General features: G+C 40.8%; 1 protein-coding gene across 8 annotated transcripts in view; it reads right to left on the reverse strand.

The window, feature by feature from the left end:
* LOC126092715 (serine/threonine-protein phosphatase 6 regulatory ankyrin repeat subunit A-like) overlaps positions 1-21794 on the reverse strand; it is a 423652-nt gene that overhangs the window by 127448 nt on the left and 274410 nt on the right. For all 8 annotated transcript variants that reach the window (XM_049908492.1, XM_049908471.1, XM_049908484.1 and 5 more), the window contains exons 11-13: positions 10239-10340; positions 4774-4884; positions 2913-3011 (exon numbers count right to left, since the gene is read on the reverse strand). In XM_049908492.1, the coding sequence (XP_049764449.1) occupies positions 2913-3011; positions 4774-4884; positions 10239-10340 (312 nt within the window). The remainder of the gene's footprint in view (positions 1-2912; positions 3012-4773; positions 4885-10238; positions 10341-21794) is intronic.

Raw genomic sequence — 21794 nt, forward strand, 5'->3', positions numbered from 1 at the left:
TACATTAAATATTGAAGAAAAGACATCCAACTCCAGCATTACATTCAGAAAGATAAGTTTAAAACATTTTTATTACAAAGTTCATGGTATGAGTAGCACAAGTTGTTATGTGCTGCCCATTCGACAATCTGAAAACTCTGTCTAGAGGTTTAGCACGGCATGCTTTTTCTAAAGATCATTTAAGAAGTTTTATTTCCCATATAGAACTATCCAAACAAGTGTTTAGTATATCAGAGCTGCTTAATGAACATCACAAACTGATAAAAATCAGACACAACAGTAAAGTGAAAGCTAACAGAGACATCATGAAAATTCTAATTGACTTCACAGTCATTTGTGGAAGCAAGGGCTAGCTTTCAGAGAGAAAGAGGATTGCCTGAATACCAGAAATTTCAGTGCTATACAGAAACAAAGATTTGATAGCACGCTGGAAGCAAATGTGTGATTTCCAGCGATTTTCAAAATCTATACAAAAAGAACTGATTGAATGTATAAATAAATAGATTTGTGGATATATACATTCAGATTTGGACAGAATATCATTTTATGTCTGCACTGTGCATGAAGCAATAGAAATTTCAGACAAGTCACAATGCATTATCATTGTGAGACTAGTGGACTCCATTGGTGACATTCAAGAACATTTTTTGGTTTTCATGATGTTACCCAAGCTAGAACTGCTGCTGCTTTATTCACTGTGCTGAGTGACGAGCTTCAGAATTGTGATATGAAGAACAAACCGGTAGCCCAAACCTATGTTCATACGTACTTTCTGGTGACAGAGCTAAGATTTGCCCCCCTCCCCAAAACCTCATTTTACTCACATGTTTACACATTGTTTGAATTTAGTTTTGCAACAGAGTTGTTCTTGTGTAACACTGTTAAGGATTTTTTCTCCACCTTTCATGGTATTCCTGCTTTCTTCCTCTAGTCTTCCAAAAGCACTGCAATTCTTGACATTATTGTTGGTAAACACAGTGCTTCGAACAGTGAAACAAGGTGGAACTGTAACATCAGAACAATGTCTGCCATTCACAAAAACCATCCAGGGCTAATTGAGGTTTTAAATAAAATCATTGACAGTCCAGTTTCTAGAGCAATGACTGCAAGAGAAGCATTTGGTTTCAAAAATAGCCTCATAGAGTGATTTCATTTTTCTTCTCTCTGTTTTCCAAAGCATATTTTTAAACACTCAACTGCTTTTCAACATTCTTCAGAAAAAAGACCAGTGCTGCACAGTTTTGCAAAAATACTGTCTCAGAATGCATAGCTTACATGAGAAACTTAGGAAATGAAGATAAATTGGTCAATTTTTTAAATTCCTCAAAACTCTCTACTAATTTGCAAGCTAAAGTTTCCATGAATAGAGCTGAAATGATGGATGAATACATTGGCAATCCATTGATGTCAAAATACAAAGGATGTACTTCAAGGTATTGGATAATATTGTAATGCAACTGGAAACAAGACTTTAACATTATGATAAACTGCTCTTCCTTAAATTATGTTAATTCAGTTTTCCAGTTATGGTTGGCATTTCTCTGTAGACAGTGCAGATCATTATTTCAAAAGTTAAAAATAAGTACATTTACTCATCCCTAACTAAGTTTATGTAGCTATGCAGCCATTACTTTCAATATTTTATATCTTATACTTGTGAAAATTTAGGTTTCTAGGCATGGATGTACATTCCCACCTGTAATTCAAAATAGATATTTATAAAAAAAAATCTACTAGGACAGTTCAATAGGACTCACAGATACCTATCCATAGATATTTTGCTTGTAAAAATCGCTTAAGGCATTATCAAGATATTTAATTTTTAAACTTCATCATATACAGGGTGTGCATAAATAAAATTCCAGTTTCAAAATGTTGTGCAAAGAGGTACACTGCTCAGAATAACGTCAAATTTGAACAGAATTTTATTGATGCAGGGGGAAACATCATGGGCAAAAATTATCAAAAATTTGGCCAATAGATGGCACTGTAAGCATCAGAATGTGCACACGAACAGACAGACAGCACATAGTTGTCGCTGAGTTTGCATCCAAGATGCCCAACATGACTGTCTCCATTAATGATCATGTTATGCTGGTAAAGCTCTTTTGCAAGAATGGTGAATGTGCACCAGTAGTCCTGAGAAGTTCCAGACACTCGAAGGTATGAAAAAAGACATTGGTCCAATGTCTCCTATGGGTGTGTACAAAACAATTACAAAATATGAAAAGACAGATTCTTTTGAAGTGCAGTTTGGCAGTGGGAGGAAAGCAGTTGATCTTACATCTGTTGAATATGTGGCTACAGCACTGCAGAAGGGGTGGAATGGTGGTGTGCAAACATGCAATGTACAGGTAATAGCCCAAATGCTGGACATGCCTGTGATCATGGAGCATAAAATCTTACAAAACATTCTTCATAGCTATCCATACAAAATAATTCATGTTGAGGAGTAGCTTTTGTTGACCTTCCAGCAAGTTGTTGGTCCTGAAATAGCAATGAAATAAAGTGTAAATGTTTTCAAACTTAACTGTTTAATAAGCTAAAAAATGTGATTTATTGCAGTTCACATTGTCATCTTCATGTCCACACTGTTTTTTCCAGTTCTGCCTTAAGAATTAAAAACTGGTCAAAATTAGATTAATTAGAAACACTAAATCTGTATAGAACATATAACTTTCTCTTCTAAGAGAAATTTGCTCAGAGAGAGAGCGAAAAATTATGAGAAGATATATTTGTGTACAGAGGACTGAAAAGAAAATAATTATTAAGTTAATGTCACAATGTTGTAAGGGGAAACCTTTGACAGTTACTTCCCAATTCATTAACTAGACAATTTTCACAGCACCTCTTAATAACAGCAATTTAGATGCAGTGTTTACTAGCACAGACCAATAAAGACAATGCAGTACCTGTATAAAGTGACATTTATCAGTTATGAGGAGTGGAGTTGCACCATTCACATCCATGGCATTAACATTGGCTCCAGCATTGAGTAAAATTTTCACATGCTGAAAGAAGAAGTATGCAGTTAGTCATTTCTGAATGGCCAGTGGTAAGTCATAATGTGATAAAGTCTGCTACAAAATGTGCACCAGTTACTAAACATTTTACTTATTGTGTGTATTTTCATCTACATCTAGTGAATAAACCTGTGATGTATACAGTACAATGACAAGAAAACATATCTGAGAAAAGAGAAAAATAAGAAAAACACAAATGATTTTCTAATCCTTCACTATAACATATTCAGATCTGTAACAAAAAGTACAGCATTAAGATTATAAATTGGCAACTTCAAAATAATACCTAATTAATCACCATAATGTATAGCCTTAGGAGATGCAACCAGGATGCCACCTGAGTTACCAATATAATATCTGATGGAGTACTCTTCTGTAATATGTCTGATGTTATGATTTTCTCCAGTCATACTGAGGTGATGCTAGCTTGCTACTTTTCTGAGCACCACCTTTGACATGGAGGACTCTGATTCTATTCTGCATGCAACATATCTTGCATGAGAAGTTGAATCCCAAAGGATATTGGGTGATATTTTTCTAAAATGGTGCAGACCATTATCAATGCCAAGCAGTGCTGAGATGAAAGCTTTCTTGTTACCTGTTCCATTTTAGTTGGTTGTCTTCTGCTTCACAGCTGATTATTATTGGTATTTCCAATATCTAAGTGGATTCATGGTTCTTTGAACTCCTAATTCTTTTTATATTCCTGTATAAGGCCATTTGCTAAGATAAATTTTTGGTGACAGAAAAGGCAAGTCTCAAAGCAGAGGACAAAGTATTGAGGCAGATACTCCCCTTGCATTATTACACAATTTTAGGATTATTCCATTCCATCTCTTCAGTTCATGATAAATGTTTCTGAAATTACAATATCCTATTCAACATAACTCTAAAGGTATTTGGCTTCATACTATGTAAGGCTCTTTTGCCTCCAGACAGTGTACATTGGCTTACACTAACAGAACAAGTACATAATAGTCACCATACAACCTCTGAATCATTTGACTCCTGACTAAGATACACATGTTACACAATGGTATGCAAAAATGGCCCTTCTTCAGGCAGCTTGACTAGAAATCTTAGTAAATACAAATAAGAAATAACTACAAACACAAACACACACACACAAACACACACACACACACACACACACACACACACACACACACACATATACATACAAATGCATTGATTAGCATGTCTTGCAATACGTGGGAAAGTAAAACTTGATGCTATTGTCGAATAGTAAAAGATAATTAGTATTAGGTGAGAAGAATGAGCTTTGCAAAGTATGGTTTGCTTATTCTGTTCATATCCAATCTTTCCTTTTGCTTCAATGAAATGACAACTCCGTGCAAACAATTGCTAATGAGTGTCACGTTTTTCGCAGCCATTCTTATGTCCCAGACAAAATTTATCCAGACAATTTCTAGACAAATTTTTGGGTTCTATAAACACTATACTTTCTAGGTTTATGCTTCTTACTAAAAAATATTACTTTGTGGTGTCAATAGGTCACATCGACCACACAAATTACAATCTTTGGAATATTAACTGCTCTGATGAGCCGCCATGTTTAATTCAGTCTGCCTTTGTACTTCATGCAGTGTTCATGTGTATCAGTCTTTATGGTAAAATATATATGTACATAGAAAACTTGGGAACTGTTTATTACATATATTATGATCCATATCCAGAATCCCATAACTTATTATAATGTTGCACAGGTTAGTATAAAGCAGTTTTATACCTTTGAATCTCCTCTTTTTGTTGCGTAATGTAATGGTGTTCTGCCATTATGATCTGCCACATTCACACTGGCTCCAGCTTGTAAGAGCCTTTCTGCAAATTTTGTAATGTCCTGCAATAGATCATACATATGCTGCTCTTTGTCAAAGAATAAGAAAAGAGAAATTGAAAATAAAGTAAGTTTGCATTGTATTCAAACAGGGGTTGTGTTATAGTACCTTCTATGATTTTCTGTCTTCACATGTTACAGGCAGTTACATTCCTTACAATAAATTTCATGCAAGTATGTAAAGTATTAATAACATTTTAAAGCAGTAAGTGAAGGCCCTACATTCCCTGGTTACATCATAAAGCTGCATGTCTACTTTTGTAAGGGAGTTATGAATATATACTGTAGCTACCAGAGTTTTATTATTTAATTTTTGGTCCAGTAACACAGTACGCATTAATACCTTGACTTTTTTTATGTATATTGTATAGTCTACATTTGACATAGTGGTGTAAGCATTGTATGATGTAACTACCACAGCCAGGTTTTATGTATCTGATGATGGCATTACATACTGCTGAAGCTAGTAATCCAGTAATTATGTTAACACAATGATCTCAACAAATAAATTGGTTTTCAAAAGAAGACTACAATACAAAATTATAGATTGCCTCCAGCAGTGAATGATCATGTCAGGTAACCATAACATATTAAAATATGAGAGAAAAGAGGCAGCAGCTCCAGAACAGAAAAAATATGAAAACATGTGGGTGATTCAAACAGAAAGTGCAGAAAAAACATAAAAAGAGAAAAGGAAAAAAGATTGGATGAATCTAGAAGAGAACTGGAAAATTTTCAATATTTTAGTTTTGGAAGAAAGCATGTTGAATAATGAACACTTAAGGTTATAGTAAGATGCTCTGTCTTACAGGTTATAAGACTCATTTACAGAAGCAGCAGAAAACTTCTAAAAAAATTTAGTTATATCTGTCCCCCTGTTCTGTTGAGATTTGAAAACCTGAGAGCTTAAAGCTGGATGACAGGGTAACATGCGAGACAGAGATTACTACTAAACCATCATGCACGAGTTACTAAAAGTGAAAAGCTAAGTGCATTGTATGTTACAGAGGGGGATGTGAAAAATAGACCAGGTCAGAAAATGAAAGACGCAGAAAACTAAAATGGAGTGTAGGAAGGGGTAGTTATTGTGGAGAAATGGTGAGACCAAAAGAATTAACATAAATTAGTACCAGATGGGTGGTGAGAACTAAGGACATGTGCCACCATCTCCCACCTGGGAGTTGTGAGAAACTGGTGTCTGGGGGAAAAATCCAAATGGTGTGTGCGGTGAAACAGGCGCCAATGTCATAACTGTCATGTTCTATAACGCGCTCTGCAACCCACAATCCACAGAACAAAGACTGCCCTCCTATATCAAAGATACCAACCATTTCATAGATCATCTGAAAGCCGTGCCCACCCCATTACCATCACACACCTTGCTTGTCATCATTGATGCCACCTCCCTCTGTACCAGCATCCCCCACATACATGGTCTTCAGCTGCTGAACATTTCCACAGTAGACGCCCACCTGATTCAAACCTATGAGATCCTTCCTGCTCTCCTTAATCAACTTTATATTTACCAACAATTACTTCACCTTTTAGGGGCAGACATACAAACAGATCAGAGGTATGGCCATGGGAACCAGGATGGCTCCTTCCTATGCCAACCCTTCCATGCATTGCTTGAAGGGGGCTTTCCTGGGGTCCATACGCCTTCATCCCCTGGTTTGCTTTAGATACATTGATGACATCTTTGCATGTGGACTCGAGCAGAGGCTGACTTTTCAAAATTCCTGGAATCTATAAATACCTTCTTCCAATTAAATTTCACATGGTCCTCTTCTTAATCCCATGCCACTTTCATTGATTTTGACCTCATCTTCATGGAAGGTGATGTTGATCTCATCTTCACCGAAGGTGATGTTGATCTCATCTACACGAAAGGCCAGCTACACAGTTCTGTGCACATTAATCTTAATAACAAACAACAGTAGTTCTTTTCTGACAGTTGTCATCCTTTCCAGGTCAAACATTCCCTCCCATAGAGCCTTGGCATTTGAGACAAACATACACTCCTGGAAATGGAAAAAAGAACACATTGACACCGGTGTGTCAGACCCACCATACTTGCTCCGGACACTGCGAGAGAGCTGTACAAGCAATGATCACACGTACGGCACAGCGGACACACCAGGAACCGCGGTGTTGGTCGTCGAATGGCGCTAGCTGCGCAGCATTTGTGCACCGCCGCCGTCAGTGTCAGCCAGTTTGCCGTGGCATACGGAGCTCCATCGCAGTCTTTAACACTGGTAGCATGCCGCGACAGCGTGGACGTGAACCGTATGTGCAGCTGACGGACTTTGAGCGAGGGCGTATAGTGGGCATGCGGGAGGCCGGGTGGACGTACCGCCGAATTGCTCAACACGTGGGGCGTGAGGTCTCCACAGTACATTGATGTTGTCGACAGTGGTCGGCGGAAGTTGCACGTGCCCGTCGACCTGGGACCGGACCGCAGCGACGCACGGATGCACGCCAAGACCGTAGGATCCTACGCAGTGCCGTAGGGCACCGCACCGCCACTTCCCAGCAAATTAGGGACACTGTTGCTCCTGGGGTATCGGCGAGGACCATTCGCAACCGTCTCCATGAAGCTGGGCTACGGTCCCGCACACCGTTAGGCCGTCTTCCGCTCACGCCCCAACATCGTGCAGCCCGCCTCCAGTGGTGTCGCGACAGGCATGAATGGAGGGACGAATGGAGACGTGTCGTCTTCAGCGATGAGAGTCGCTTCAACCTTGGTGCCAATGATGGTCGTATGCGTGTTTGGCGCCGTGCAGGTGAGCGCCACAATCATGACTGCATACGACCGAGGCACACAGGGCCAACACCCGGCATCATGGTGTGGGGAGCGATCTCCTACACTGGCCGTACACCACTGGTGATCGTCGAGGGGATACTGAATAGTGCACGGTACATCCAAACCGTCATCGAACCCATCGTTCTACCATTCCTAGACCGGCAAGGGAACTTGCTGTTCCAACAGGACAATGCACGTCCGCATGTATCCCGTGCCACCCAACGTGCTCTAGAAGGTGTAAGTCAACTACCCTGGCCAGCAAGATCTCCGGATCTGTCCCCCATTGAGCATGTTTGGGACTGGATGAAGCGTCGTCTCACGCGGTCTGCACGTCCAGCACGAACGCTGGTCCAACTGAGGCGCCAGGTGGAAATGGCATGGCAAGCCGTTCCACAGGACTACATCCAGCATCTCTACGATCGTCTCCATGGGAGAATAGCAGCCTGCATTGCTGCGAAAGGTGGATATACACTGTACTAGTGCCGACATTGTGCATGCTCTGTTGCCTGTGTCTATGTGCCTGTGGTTCTCTTAGTGTGATCATGTGATGTATCTGACCCCAGGAATGTGTCAATAAAGTTTCCCCTTCCTGGGACAATGAATTCACGGTGTTCTTATTTCAATTTCCAGGAGTGTATTTATTCAGATGCGGACTCTTTACAGCAATACACCACCACTCTAATCTCAGCTTTCACAGGACCGAATCATCCCAATAGCCTAGTACAAAAGCAGATATTTTGGGCCACCACATCCAATCCTGGTACTGCTAATCCCACCAAAAACAAAAAACAAAAAAACAAAAAATTCAGAGCACACCACTTGTCACACAGTATTATCCTGGTCTAGAATGTATTAATCAGCTACTTTGACAAGGCCATGACTTCCTAAACTCACGCCCTGAAATAAGATTTATTCTGTCTGAGATTTTGCCCATAATACCTAGAACAGCTTTTTATCACCCTCCCAATCTCTGCAATATCCTTGTCAGACCCTATGCTTCTTCTGCACCTATCTCCCCACACTATGGTTCCTACTCCCGTGGGACCCCCTCCCCCCCTGCAAGATTTGCCCTATGAACCCTCCTACCACCACCTATTCCAGCCCTTAACTAACAAAACATATTCTATCAAAGGTAGAGCCACCTGTGAAATGACATATCATATACCAGATGTTATGAAAACACTGTTCAGCATTTTACATAGGCATGACTACCACCCAATTATCAGTCAGGATGAATGAGCATGCTGTACAACATGAGTCATGACCTTGGTGCCTGTTTCACCACACTCACCATCTGGATTCTTCCCCCAGGCACCAGTTTCTCACAACTATGCTGGTGGGGAATGGAAGTACAACATGCCCTTGGCTCTCGCCACTGACCTGGCCTTAATTAATGTTAATTCCTTCTATCTCAGCACTTCTTCACAGTAGTCATTTCTTCACTCCATTTTAGTTTTCTGAATCTTACTTTTTCTGACCTGTCTACTTTTCACCATCCCTTCCCACCTCTGTGGGAATGCACTTAGCTTTTACTCTTACTGATTTTTTCATAGTAGTAATCTTTGTGTTGCTTATTACCCTGACTTCCACTTTTAAGCTCTCAGGTTTTCAAATCTTGACTGGTGCAGTCTCCAACAATCAGTCTTCCCTTTTCATCCTGTCCAGTAAGTCTCCCCTGACCCAGGGTTCTGGATAACTTTTCTGAACTATAATCCTTCCCCTAAACCTCTGCAGTCCTTTTCTTTCACCCCACTTCCTTCCCCTTACACTCTTCTGCCAGAAGAAGGAGCCACTGGCTCCAAAAGCTGGTACAAGCTAAATCTTTTTATCCATTCATTTACTTTATATTGTCAATAATTGTTTATTTTTGTTAAAACACACACACACACACATTCATGCAAACATAGCACACACACACACACATGACCACTGTCTCTAGCTCTCGAAGCCAGTGTGTGTGTGTGTGTGTGTGTGTGTGTGTGTGTACTAAAAAGAGGACATGTTTCTGCTTGTCATGTCATTGCACACAGATGTAAATAACAGCCTACACAACTGTTATCTTTCATAGTCAAAGATGACTTCATCTGTCCAAAACTAGGAATAGTTTTTATGTTATAAGAACACTTATTGATTAAAAATGGTAATCACTGACAAATCACAGCCAAGAGAAATACAGACAGGATAGATTATGGGAAAATCAGCAATGAAATGAAAGCAACAGACACATTAGCTATAGTCAATAATTGATGCTTCATATCATCTTTTGATATTATTTCTTTCATGGAAGGATGTGTAAGACTTTGTGTGTAACAGAAGAATAGTTTGATTGCCTCCGAGTGTTTCCTTTCTCTACCATGTAATGGAATATCTAGTTATGAATGCCAGCAATTATGGCACTTTTTATTTATGTCTGCATCTGATAGTATTTCCAGGTAGACATTTATTTCATTGTTGTTCAAATGTGTTTTAAGTGTAGAGATTTAACAGATTCCATTCTCGTATCTGATGTAATTAATCAATTTATCACATTTTTTCTATTATGTATTTACAGTACCCTGACATCTGCACGTCTATCTGATAGTATGTGGAGTGATGATACTCCACAATCATCTACAATATTTGGATCAGCACCAGCATCCAGCAGCATTTCCAGCACCTGAAACATAAATAAACACAGATAAATATTATGACCATTCGTGCAAACTGCATTATGTTCGCTACACAATATTTAAAGCTTATAAATTCAAATATAGATGAACAAGTAGATTCTTCTGGTCATAAAACCATCTTCAGCTTGCAAATTGCGATTTATTAGCCTCACAATGCACACAGTTTAAATCACCTGATTCAGGTAAAGGAGAAACATAAAAAAATTTGTAGTAAAACTTGAACAATTAGAAACTAATGGAAAGAACAGAATCCTAATAATTATAGTTCCATTTTTTCATCTCCCATGTATTCTTCTACCTAACAGTGGCGTTTTTTCTGCAGAATCTGCTGCAGTCTACTTTTGAGAATATCTCGCTTCATATGAAGTATGTTTTGCCTCTTAATTTATAATGTACTTTCACCTTCAGACCTTGTGGATTCTGTATGTACAATTTTAATTTGTCTGTGGGAAACATAAAATTATATTTCTTTTTCATGTTGTTTGTGTGGCTCCTGAAATAATTTTTGTTTGCTGTGTAAGAAAATGATAATTTCATAAATGTATAGGGGGGGAATAGTTAGGATTTGTAGTTTCCAAAATAACTAACAGCAAGATTCTTTTTGCTGTGCTAATTATTTCTAAATTTTATAAAAATTATGGTTTGGTGAATGTTGGGGTGAACATTCTTGATGAGGAAAGTGTAACATAAATGTTTGACATATAAACAGAATTTTCTATTCCCCTTTGACAAAAATGTTTGTAATTTCGAAGTCCACATCAGCGTTTTGATATTCTAATATGTTACTGCAGAACATGGACAAATCTGTTCAGTAAGAAAAACACATACTATCATTATATCACAATAATGGACAACAATGAGTACTGCTCTATATTAAAAGTAATGGGAAGAGGTAATGCTTGCAAACACAGTTGATAAGTAAGAGTTAACTTTGTTATATCAAAGCAGACTTACAAAATTTGATTTAAAATTTTTTCACAATTTTTTTACTGCCACAGCACAATAAATAGGGGGCATCTTACAAGCACTCCTTAAAAATTACTTGATTATTGGGATTTGTGGACATTATATGCATAATGGTGCTTCCTGTTGAAACATTCAAGTGGTGTCCTGGAGACATTTTCGCTGGTGGCTCTGAAGTCCGACCGAGCGAGGTGGCGCAGTGGTTAGCACACTGGACTCGCATTCGGGAGGACGACGGTTCAATCCCGTCTCCGGCCATCCTCATTTAGGTTTTCCGCGATTTCCCTAAATCACTTCAGGCAAATGCCGGGATGGATGCTTTGAAAGGGCACAGCCGATTTCCTTCCCCATCCTTCCCTAACCCGAGCTTGCACTCCGTCTCTAATGACCTCATTGTCGACGGGACGTTAAACACTAAATCTCCTCCTCCTCCTCCTCTGAAGTCCGACAGCTGACTTGGCATCCACAAGCGAGGCAAATATGAGTCGCTCCAGCAGGAGGGCTAGTCATAAGCTCATGTCTGCATGATTGTTTTGCAGCTACGTCATTTAGCCATACTTGGTCATGCATCTTGCTTCCACGTGCAGTCAGTTTTCTCCATTTGCTGCGATCATCAGCGAGTTGCTCCCACTTGTCACTGTCAATATTAAATGCACACATATCATGCTTGACGCAATCCCTAAAGCATAGTGAAGGTCTTCCATGAAGTATCTTTGCTCATGCTTTTTCACTGAGTAATGTGCACCAGAGCAGCAGACGGGAGTGGTCCATACGATGCAGATGTCTTAACCACCACAGGCAACGTTGCTTGAGCATGGCAGTGATACTCTGTTGTTTTGCAGTTTTCAGAGCCATATCATTTGCAACATGATCCTTCCATGATATTCCCGAGATGCTCCATAAGCACTGCAGGCAAAAGGTGTTGCGCTTTTGTTCCTGTTTGGCATTCGACATCCAAGTCTCAGCTCCATACAGGAAAAAACTCAGCACACATGATGGTACACAAATACTTTTGTTGACAATGTAAGATGTTTGTTGTCCCATGCTTGTGTGCAGAACTTTCCGAAAGCGATGACAGCCTTTCCTATTCTTGCATTTATCTCGTCATCTGGGGAGAGAGCTTGTGTCATTATTGAACCCAGATAACATAATTTATTGACTACCTTCAGCAAGGAGCCGTCCAGTTTCATGACAGGTAGATCAGTGTATCCCTGTGCCATGACAACCGTCTTCTTTACATTTATAGACATGGAGAAGAGCTTGCATGCAGTAGAGAATTTATCCACAAGCTCATGCAGATAATCTTGAGGATGTGCTACAAATGTAGCATCGTCCGGTATACAGATGAATGCCCAGGTTAGTTTCACCAAAAGTGACTTTGAGAAGTGCTGACAAAAAAAATATTGAACAGAGTGGGAGCCAATATGTAGCCTTGATGAACCCCTCTTTTCACAGCAAATGGGTCAGATGTGATTCTGTCAAAGACCACAGCAACTTCCATATCTCCGTGAAAAGCCTTGATCATCTTTAAGGGGCTCCGGAACGCCCTATACTTGCAATGTTAAAATAACGCTTATAAATTACATCTTTCCTCACAAAGTATTTGAGGTAGGAAGTTGAACTTTTTACAGATTATTTATTGGAATATGGGCTACAACTTAACACAGGGATTTTACAAAATTTTGGTTCAGTTATTAAAGATGATTTTTTTTCAATTGTAATGAAAATTCACAACATTTTTTTGCAATTTTTTATTTATATATTCAAAAATATACAGTTTTTTGGAAAAAGGCTGTGTTAAATTACACAGAAGGTACTGTGTAGAAAGTTTGAAACAAATATGTTTGAAAGATCCTTAGAAAACATGTAATTAGTATGAGAAAATAAAAGTTTTGGGAATCGAGCGACAAAGATTGTATTAACTTTTTAGTGCATTCCAGGTCCATAGGATGGATTATCTTCATCCTCTGCAAACTCCTCCTCCAGCTTCCTCTTGTTCCTCCTCCTGTTTACTCTTGCTTGTATTTCTAGACTGTTTACAGCCCTGTCTGCAGCCCGAAGGCGTTCCTTGTCTAAAGCAAGCATCGCTCGTACCATGTTAGAACCTATCTTCATTCCCATATTTCTAAATACCTTGCACCTTACACTGTTGCCATCATTGAAAGTCGCAACAGCATCATACACACCAAAGTGAAGTGTTTCTATTCCAACAAATACAGTCTTGGGGATTCTCGACCATATAACACTATTTACACTTTCATTGGGGTTTTGAGTTTTTCCGTGAATACACTTTTTCAACAGTTCAGGTGCTGCTAAGTCTCTGAAAATAGGTTTTATCACCTCCATTATTGCTTGAGGCAGCCTACGCTTATGAGTGTACACTTCACCAGTTAGCAATCCTTTGTTATATTTACACCAACTGTCTTCTTCTTTGGGACACAAGCTATGTTGGGGATTTTCATCGGTTGAAGAAGTATGAAAAAAAAGAGCCCAAACAGCCTTCTTCATTTCGTCGACACTTTGTGTATTTTGCCTAATAGCCATTCCATAATAGTTCTGTATTTTGTCAATTAGACTGTCAGTTAACCTTCCCTTCCCATCCAACCCTTTACCATCACTGAGTTTTTGTTTTTTGTACGAAGCTTTGAGTCGCCGAAGTCTTGTTCCCATTCGCACCAGCAATATATATTGAACCATCACAGGTTAGCCACAACACATACTTTATCTCACATCACTAAAATGTACCTGATCAACACGGACGTTAATAATAACACCATTTGACAGCAGTTTAACAGCGCCACAGTGGGTCACGCCCAGGTGAACACATTTCCAAAAAAATTTAAAAATAGTTGTAGTCTTCGGAATTGAATAAATTATATATCTATTAAAAGGTAATAGTCTGCAGATTCAGAAAACGCAAAAAAGTAAAAATTGAACTTTTCATGATTTTGAGCCTTTCCGGAGCCCCTAAGACCTTTGGAGAACACCCTATCTTCAAAAATACTGCATACAGTCCTTCTCTGCTAACTGTGTCGAAAGCCTTGTTTAGTTCGATAAAGGCAATGAACAGAGGGGCTTTTTCCTGCTCGTGGCACTTTTCCTGAATTTGCTGGAGTGTGAAGATCATATTAACTGTAGATCATTGGGGATGAAACCCACATTGTTCATCAGGGTATATGCACTCGGCAAGCTTCTAAAGTCTGCCCAACAACACACGGGCAAATGTTTTTCCAGGTATCCTCAGAAATGAGATTCCATGGTGATAGTTGCAATCACCGTGATAACCTTTACCTTTGAATAAAGTATTAATATTGGCATCTTGCAGCACAGTACCCTCAGCCCAACATTTCAGTAAGAGGTTGAAAAGCAGTGGAAAAACTGGCACAAGTTTTACAATTTTTATGGAGATGTTGTCTTTGCCAGGGCACTTCCCAAATTTGAGGTGTACAATTGCTCTTTGAAGCTCCAGGCGTGGCATCCAAGTCATGATAAGGTGTCATCTGAGGAATTTCATCCATTGCATTTGGACTAATGTTGATGGGATGTGAGTAGAGGCTGAAGTAATGTTCTACCCAATGGTGCAATTGACGATACGTACAATTTTTATAAGTAATAAGTTAGTGTATTTGAGATAAATACTGGTAGCTACCACAAACTATGAGACAGTAACAATAATTTCATCATTTTCCAAAGATGCTATCTTGAAGACCTTCAGTAACTTAAAATGAGTGTAGATAACAATATTGAAAATGAAGCAGTTGCTAAGAACATCATCAGTAATTGCTAATAAACTTCTATGAACTAATTATCTTATCCAAAATACATACAATGCAGTAAAACTACCAGAAAAACTGCAAACAGTTGGTGCCTACTTATTTATATTCTACTGCTTAAGTACTATGACCATCTTAGTTTATATTGGTATCAAACGAAAATTCAACTGAGAAAATTAATAACTTATTAGACAGGATTTCTGTCTACTATTTACCTTCAGGAAGCAAAATATGTAGTACTACCAATAGACATAGAAGTAGAAAAGAGAATTTTCCAGCTTTCAGAATGAATAGTTCCTTCCCTGATGAAGAACTTAGTAGTACTGAAATCTGGGAGGTGTCTTACTTCTATATGGTTTTTTACTGTAAGAAAAGTGGCTCATTTACAGTAAGAATTATCATTTATCATGTAACCAACAGGAACAATCAATCCACGAATCCAGACAATTAGATAATTTTTAGAAGGAATAACTAAACCATATATTTTTAGTTTTGCTTTGAATGTATGGAGTGTCTCAATTTATTACTTTACTAGCTGACAAACTTGGCATTGTCCAGGTATTCATTTTTCTAATTTTCTAGTAGAAGCCAAAACCAAAAATGAACTGTGTTTATAGTGTAATATCCCAGCCAGTCTCTGTATGCTGGGCACAACTGCTTCACATGTCTACAATATGATTTTGTAAACGTTTCTATAGAAATGCCTATTCATACCTCTAAAGATGGCTTTTGTTTTCACCTACAGCCATTTGTACTTCGCAGTTGAAAGCTGTCAAGAGTGCAGCCAGGTGTCAGGGATTTCCTTAAGTTGACTCAACTGTAGAAGTGTCTTACTAGTGTTATAACTTCAAGTTGAACAAATATATTTCAAGGAAGACGCAATACATGAAAGCCACAGATCAAGTAAACAGAGTCAGACATGTGTACACTTTAACAGTCAAATCATAACTGAGTCCGAGTCTAGCGCTTGCTGGCTGGCTGGCCACTTAGGTGACACTGCTGCTGCATGGCGGGCAGACAGTGCCGCTTGTAGAGGACATGCGTAACTGTGCGGCGGCGCTTTGAAAGATCGGCGTGTCACAACACTTTTCCCCCCTTTGAAGTTTTTTCACAGGTCTTGATGGAGGTGGCCTGTAGATTGCTAACGTCCATAGGTGTTGTTTGACTGGCTGTAAAGTCTCGAGGAGGAGGCTTCCCGGAAGTGTCCCCGATGATAACGGGTCGAGATGACAGGAGACATGGGGTTAGAATCTGCTGGGGCCCTGTGCACCAATCTGCCCATTGCGGCAAGTCCGGTTGTTGTAACAGGAGACATGGGCGATGTGTCTGCGTCTGTAGGAGAAGGAGGAGAGTAGAGTTGCTCTGACAGATAATGGTCATCTGGTTCCTGCATGGGCACATCTCCTGGTGGCGTCACTTCTTGTGCTGGCACCAATATGATGGTGAGAGGACTGTGTTGTGAGTAATGAGAGATTCCAGTATCCCGAGTGTTAGGTAGAGCCGAAGGTGGTGTAGTGGCATCCGGAACAGGCGTTGCCGGCACACGAGGCTGAAGCTGGTCCAAATGACGCACTGCAAAACCCGTGTCCGTCTGGATTTCATACAGGCATTGGCCACGGTGTCATAAGATGCAGCCAGGACTCCATTTTGGCTGCCTGCCATATCCCCGTACACATACAAGGTCGTCGGTGTTGAACCGGCAAAGCAAAGGCACCCGCGGCCATGAGGTGGAAGGCCACAGAAGATGAAGTAGCATGTGGGGCTGTTGGCCATGTAAGAGCTCAGCCGGGCTGTGGTCGCCCATGGGGGTGAAATGGTAAGAAGCCATAAATTGGAGAAGCACATCATCAGCAGCAGAAGAAGTCAGGAGTTTCCTCATCTGAGCCTTCAATGTGCGGACCAGTCGTTCAGCCTCACCGTTTGACTGTGGATGGAACAGAGGGGCCATGACATGCATGACGCCGTGACAGGCACAAAAATCCACAAAATCGGAAGAGGCAAATTGCGGATCATTACCAGTAACAAGAGTAGAGGGAAGGCCTTCCAAAGAGAAAATGCAAGCTAGAGCATTGGTGGTTGCCGCGGTGGTAGGTGACGTGCAACGGACAATGGAAGGAAAGTCAGAGTAGGCGTCAATAACAAGAAGCCAATAACTACCTAAAAAAGGTCGCGTGAAGTCAGCATGAATACGCTCCCAGGGCTTCTCAGGCAAAGGCCACGGTGACAAAGATGACTTCAGGGTGGCGGCCTGTGACGCACAAGGGCCGCAGGCAGTGTCCATGTGTGCAATTTCAGAGTCGATGCCGGGCCAGTACACATAACGGCGCACCAGAGATTTTGTGCGAGAGACACCCCAGTGCCCTTGGTGAAGGAAGCGCAAGACTGAAGCATGCAAAGACGCAGGTACCACAACACGCGGTGAAGCATTTTCGGTGGGAAGGAGGATAACACCATCCCTAGCCGTGAGGTGGTAACGCAAAGCGTAAGAGTTCCACAACAGGTCAGAAGTCTTAGCAGACGGATGATCTGGCCAATCCTTCTGAATACAGCGTAAAACCTGGGAGAGGGTAGGGTCAGAACCTGTAGCAGCTGCCAGCCGATCCCTGGTGATGGGGAACCCGTCCACAACCCGCTGCTCAGCAACATCCAGGTGGAAACACAAAAGTTTGTCCCTATCGAATGCCAGATCAGGACCCATGGGAAGGCGAGACAGTGCATCAGCATTCACATGTTGAGCCGTCAGCCGGAAATGAATCTCATAATTGACATGAGACAAGTAAAGAGCCCAACGCGGTAGGCGGTGTGCAGCCTTGTTGGGAAGCGACGTTGATGGATGAAACAAGGAAACAAGTGGTTTGTGAACCGTAACAAGATGAAATTTGGATCCATAAAGAAAAACACGAAACTTATGAAGAGCATAAATAATGGACAAAGCTTCTTTTTCAATTTGAGAATACTTTTGTTGGGCATCAATGAGCGTTTTGGAGGCATAAGCAATGGGTTGTTCAGAACCATCAGAAAAATGGTGCGCAAGGACTGCACTGACCCTGTATTGAGAGGTGTCTGTGGCAAGAACAAGATGTTGGCCAGGTCGATAAGTAGCCAGGCACGGGGCCTGCTTCAGCGCAGTCTTCAATTTCTGGAAAGCCGCATCGCATGATGTGGACCAGTGAAAAGGCACATTTTTATGCAACAGGCGAAGCAACGGCTGAGCCACCAAAGCAGCAGATGGTAAAAACTTGTGATAGTATGCTATTTTCCCCATGAAGGCCTGCAGTTCCTTAACAGATGTAGGGTGAGGAAGGGCATCAATTGCAGCGACAGTTTGCTGAAGCGGACGAATACCATCCCGAGAGAGTTGAAACCCCAAGTACGTGATAGATGCCTGAAAAAATTTTGATTTCTGAAGATTACACTTAAGACCAGCAGTCTGTAAGACATGAAAAAGTGTGTGGAGATTTTGAAGATGTTCGTCAGTGGTGGAGCCAGTGACAACAATGTCATCCTGGTAATTTATACACCCGGGGACAGTGAGCAATAATTGTTCCAAGAATCGCTGAAAGAGAGCAGGGGCACTGGCAACCCCGAATGGCAATCGTTGGTATTGATAGAGGCCAAAACACGTGTTAAGGACCCGAAACTGCCGGGAAGCAGCGTCGAGAGGAAGTTGATGATAAGCTTCTGACAGGTCAAGTTTAGAAAAATACTGGCCTCCAGCAAGTTTAGTGAACAATTCTTCATGTTGAGGCATAGGGTAAGTGTCGATAAGGCATTGAGCATTTACAGTGGCTTTTAAATCGCCACAGAGATGAATATCACCATTTGGCTTAGCAATGACAATGACAGGAGAGGATGACTCACTGGAAGTGACAGAAAGCAAGACCCCTGATGCAGTGAGACGATCCAGCTCCCATTTGACCTGATCACGAAGGGCCACAGGAATGGGCCAAGCCTGAAAAAACTCAGGCCGAGCAGTGGGTTTGAGCGTGATATGAGCTTCAAAGTCATTTGCACAGCCTAACCCAGGAGAAAAAAGGGATAAAAATGTCGTCGACAAGGAATCCAATTGAGCATAAGGATAGTATCAGAGAAGATATTGACAGAGTCATCTATGGAGAACCCAAAAACGCGAAAGGCTTCGAAACCAAAAAGATTCTCCACCTTACTATGGTCGACCACAAATATGGGAACAGTGCAAATGACAGATTTGTAAGACACCTCAGCATCAAATTGTCCCAAGAGAGAAATCTTCTTTTTATTGTAAGTCCATAATTGCCTAGTGACAGGTGACAGGATTGGAGAACCCAACTGAAGATACGTCTGAGAATTGATGATAGTGGCAGCAGAACCAGTATCCACCTGCATGTGAACATCTCAACCAAGTATTTGGACAGTGAGGAATAACTTCCCTGAAAGGGAAGAAGTACAATTGACAGACAATATAGAATCAGAATCAGCATCATGTTCATGAACATCATGTACGTGGTCAGATTTGCAAATGGATGACATATGACCCTTTTTTTGCATTTGTGACACACGGCCCAACATTGTGGACAATCTTCTCGTGAATGTTTCGTAAAACACCACGGACATGAAGGAAGTTGCAGTGGATTTTGCTGCAGTTTCTTAAAGGTTTGTTTACGGTTAGGCCGACGCTGGACTTGGGAGCGTACTGCAGCCACACCATCTGGCGGGGACATGCCACACGCTTCGTCAACATTGCACAGAGGCTGTATTTCCCCGATGTCACCCCATGCCTCTATTTGCGCTCCAGCAGCGCAAGAAATTTCAAAAGACTGAGCGATGGATAGGACTTCATCTGGAGTCGGATTTGCCAACTGAAAGGCATGTTGCCTAACTTCTTTGTCGGGCACCGATTGGATAATAGAATTCCATACCATGGAATTGGCGTAGGATTCTTTGTGAACTTCAGTAACAAATTGACACTTTCTACTGAGGCCGTGAAGTTCATCAGCCCAAGTGCAATAGGATTTATTTGGTTGTTTTTGACAACGATAAAAGGCAACATGAGAGGCTATCACATGCGTTTGCTTTTGAAAATAGATGGACAGAAGCGGGCACATTTCAGCAAAGGACACAGACACAGGATCTTTCAAAGGAGCCAATTGCGACAACAACCGATACATTTGAGGTGAAATCCATGAAAGGAACAGAGACTTACATGTTTGTTCGTCCACGACGTGAAATGCCAAGAAGTGCTGTCAAAGACATTTTCCGTAATCAGACCAGTCTTCCGCCATCTCGTCGTAAGGAGGAAAATGAGGTAGAGACAACGACGAGAGATACCCCACATTTGATGCTGCGACGAAATCACGAATAGCATTTGTGAGAAGCGTTTGCTGTTCTATGAGACCTTGCAATAGTTGCTCTAAAGTAGGCATGGAAACATGTGGGTCAACAACGGAAAAGAAAAATCACTACCTCGTTACCAATTGTTATAACTTCAAGTTGAACAAATATATTTCAAGGAAGATGCAATACATGAAAGTCACAGATCAAGTAAACAGAGTAAGACGTGTGTACACTTTAACAGTCAAACCATAACTGAGTCCGAGTCTAGCGGCCGCTGGCTGGCTGGCTGCTTAGGTGGCGCTGCTGCTGCATGGCTGGCAGACAGTGCTATATGTAGAGGACATGCATAACTGCGTGGCAGCTGTTTGAAAGATTGGCGAGTCACAACAACTAGCAAAGAATAAGTATATTAAAACTTCATGCATGAAGCAGCACATTTTCATGCATCTCAGTGTTTATGATGCTATATCTCTTGAACTATGTGTCATACAATGATATGTTTACACAAGTACATTTAGCAGCATATGTGGACACTGTCTGCAAATTGTGTTGCACACAGAGTTAGTAGCAAAGAAGTAATAAATTTAAACGTCATGCACAATGTGGCAGTTTTTCAGGTATCTCAGTGTTTATGACATCATATTGCCTCAACTATATGTGGTACCATGATAAAATTTTGTAGTTGCATTCAGTGGTATATGTGGTTACTGTCTGCAAAATTTATTGCAAATAGAGTTAGTAGAACAGAAGTAATAAATTTAAATGTCATGCATGATGCAGCAGTTTTCACACATCTCACGAATTATAATGTTGTATCTCCCCAACTGTGATAGGTAGATAGTTCTTACTCAACAGGGTTTCTTGCATGACAGTAAGGGATATGTCTACCAAGTTTGGTTGAAATATGTGTAGTGGTTTAAGAGGAGATGTGGGACATACATGCAAATGCACAAGCGCGCACACACACACACACACACACACACACACACACACACACACACACACACACACACATTTTATAATATGTATGGGCGTCACTTGAGAGATTGCTGAAGATCTTTGCACCAGCGTATAGAACTCTGTACAGACCTTACACAAGAAAGCAAGTTCTACATGAAAATTATTTTCTCAGTTTGATTGCATTTGTGGAAACCATTATTCAAATGAAACTGATTTTAATTTTAAAAATGTGCATATGGTATGGTTTGGCCATGAGTGCTCTTTCAAGGAGTACAACAACCTGGTGCATGTCTTTTTTACTTGATGCCACTTTGGTAACGTGCATGTCAATAATGACAAAATGATGATAAGGACAACACAACACCCAGTTTTTGAGCAGAGAAAATCTCTGACCTGACTGGGAATCAAATTCAGCCTCCCTGCATGGAATTC

This window comes from Schistocerca cancellata, chromosome 1, assembly GCF_023864275.1.
Source record: "Schistocerca cancellata isolate TAMUIC-IGC-003103 chromosome 1, iqSchCanc2.1, whole genome shotgun sequence".
In the NCBI taxonomy this organism is placed as follows: Eukaryota; Metazoa; Arthropoda; class Insecta; order Orthoptera; family Acrididae; genus Schistocerca; species Schistocerca cancellata.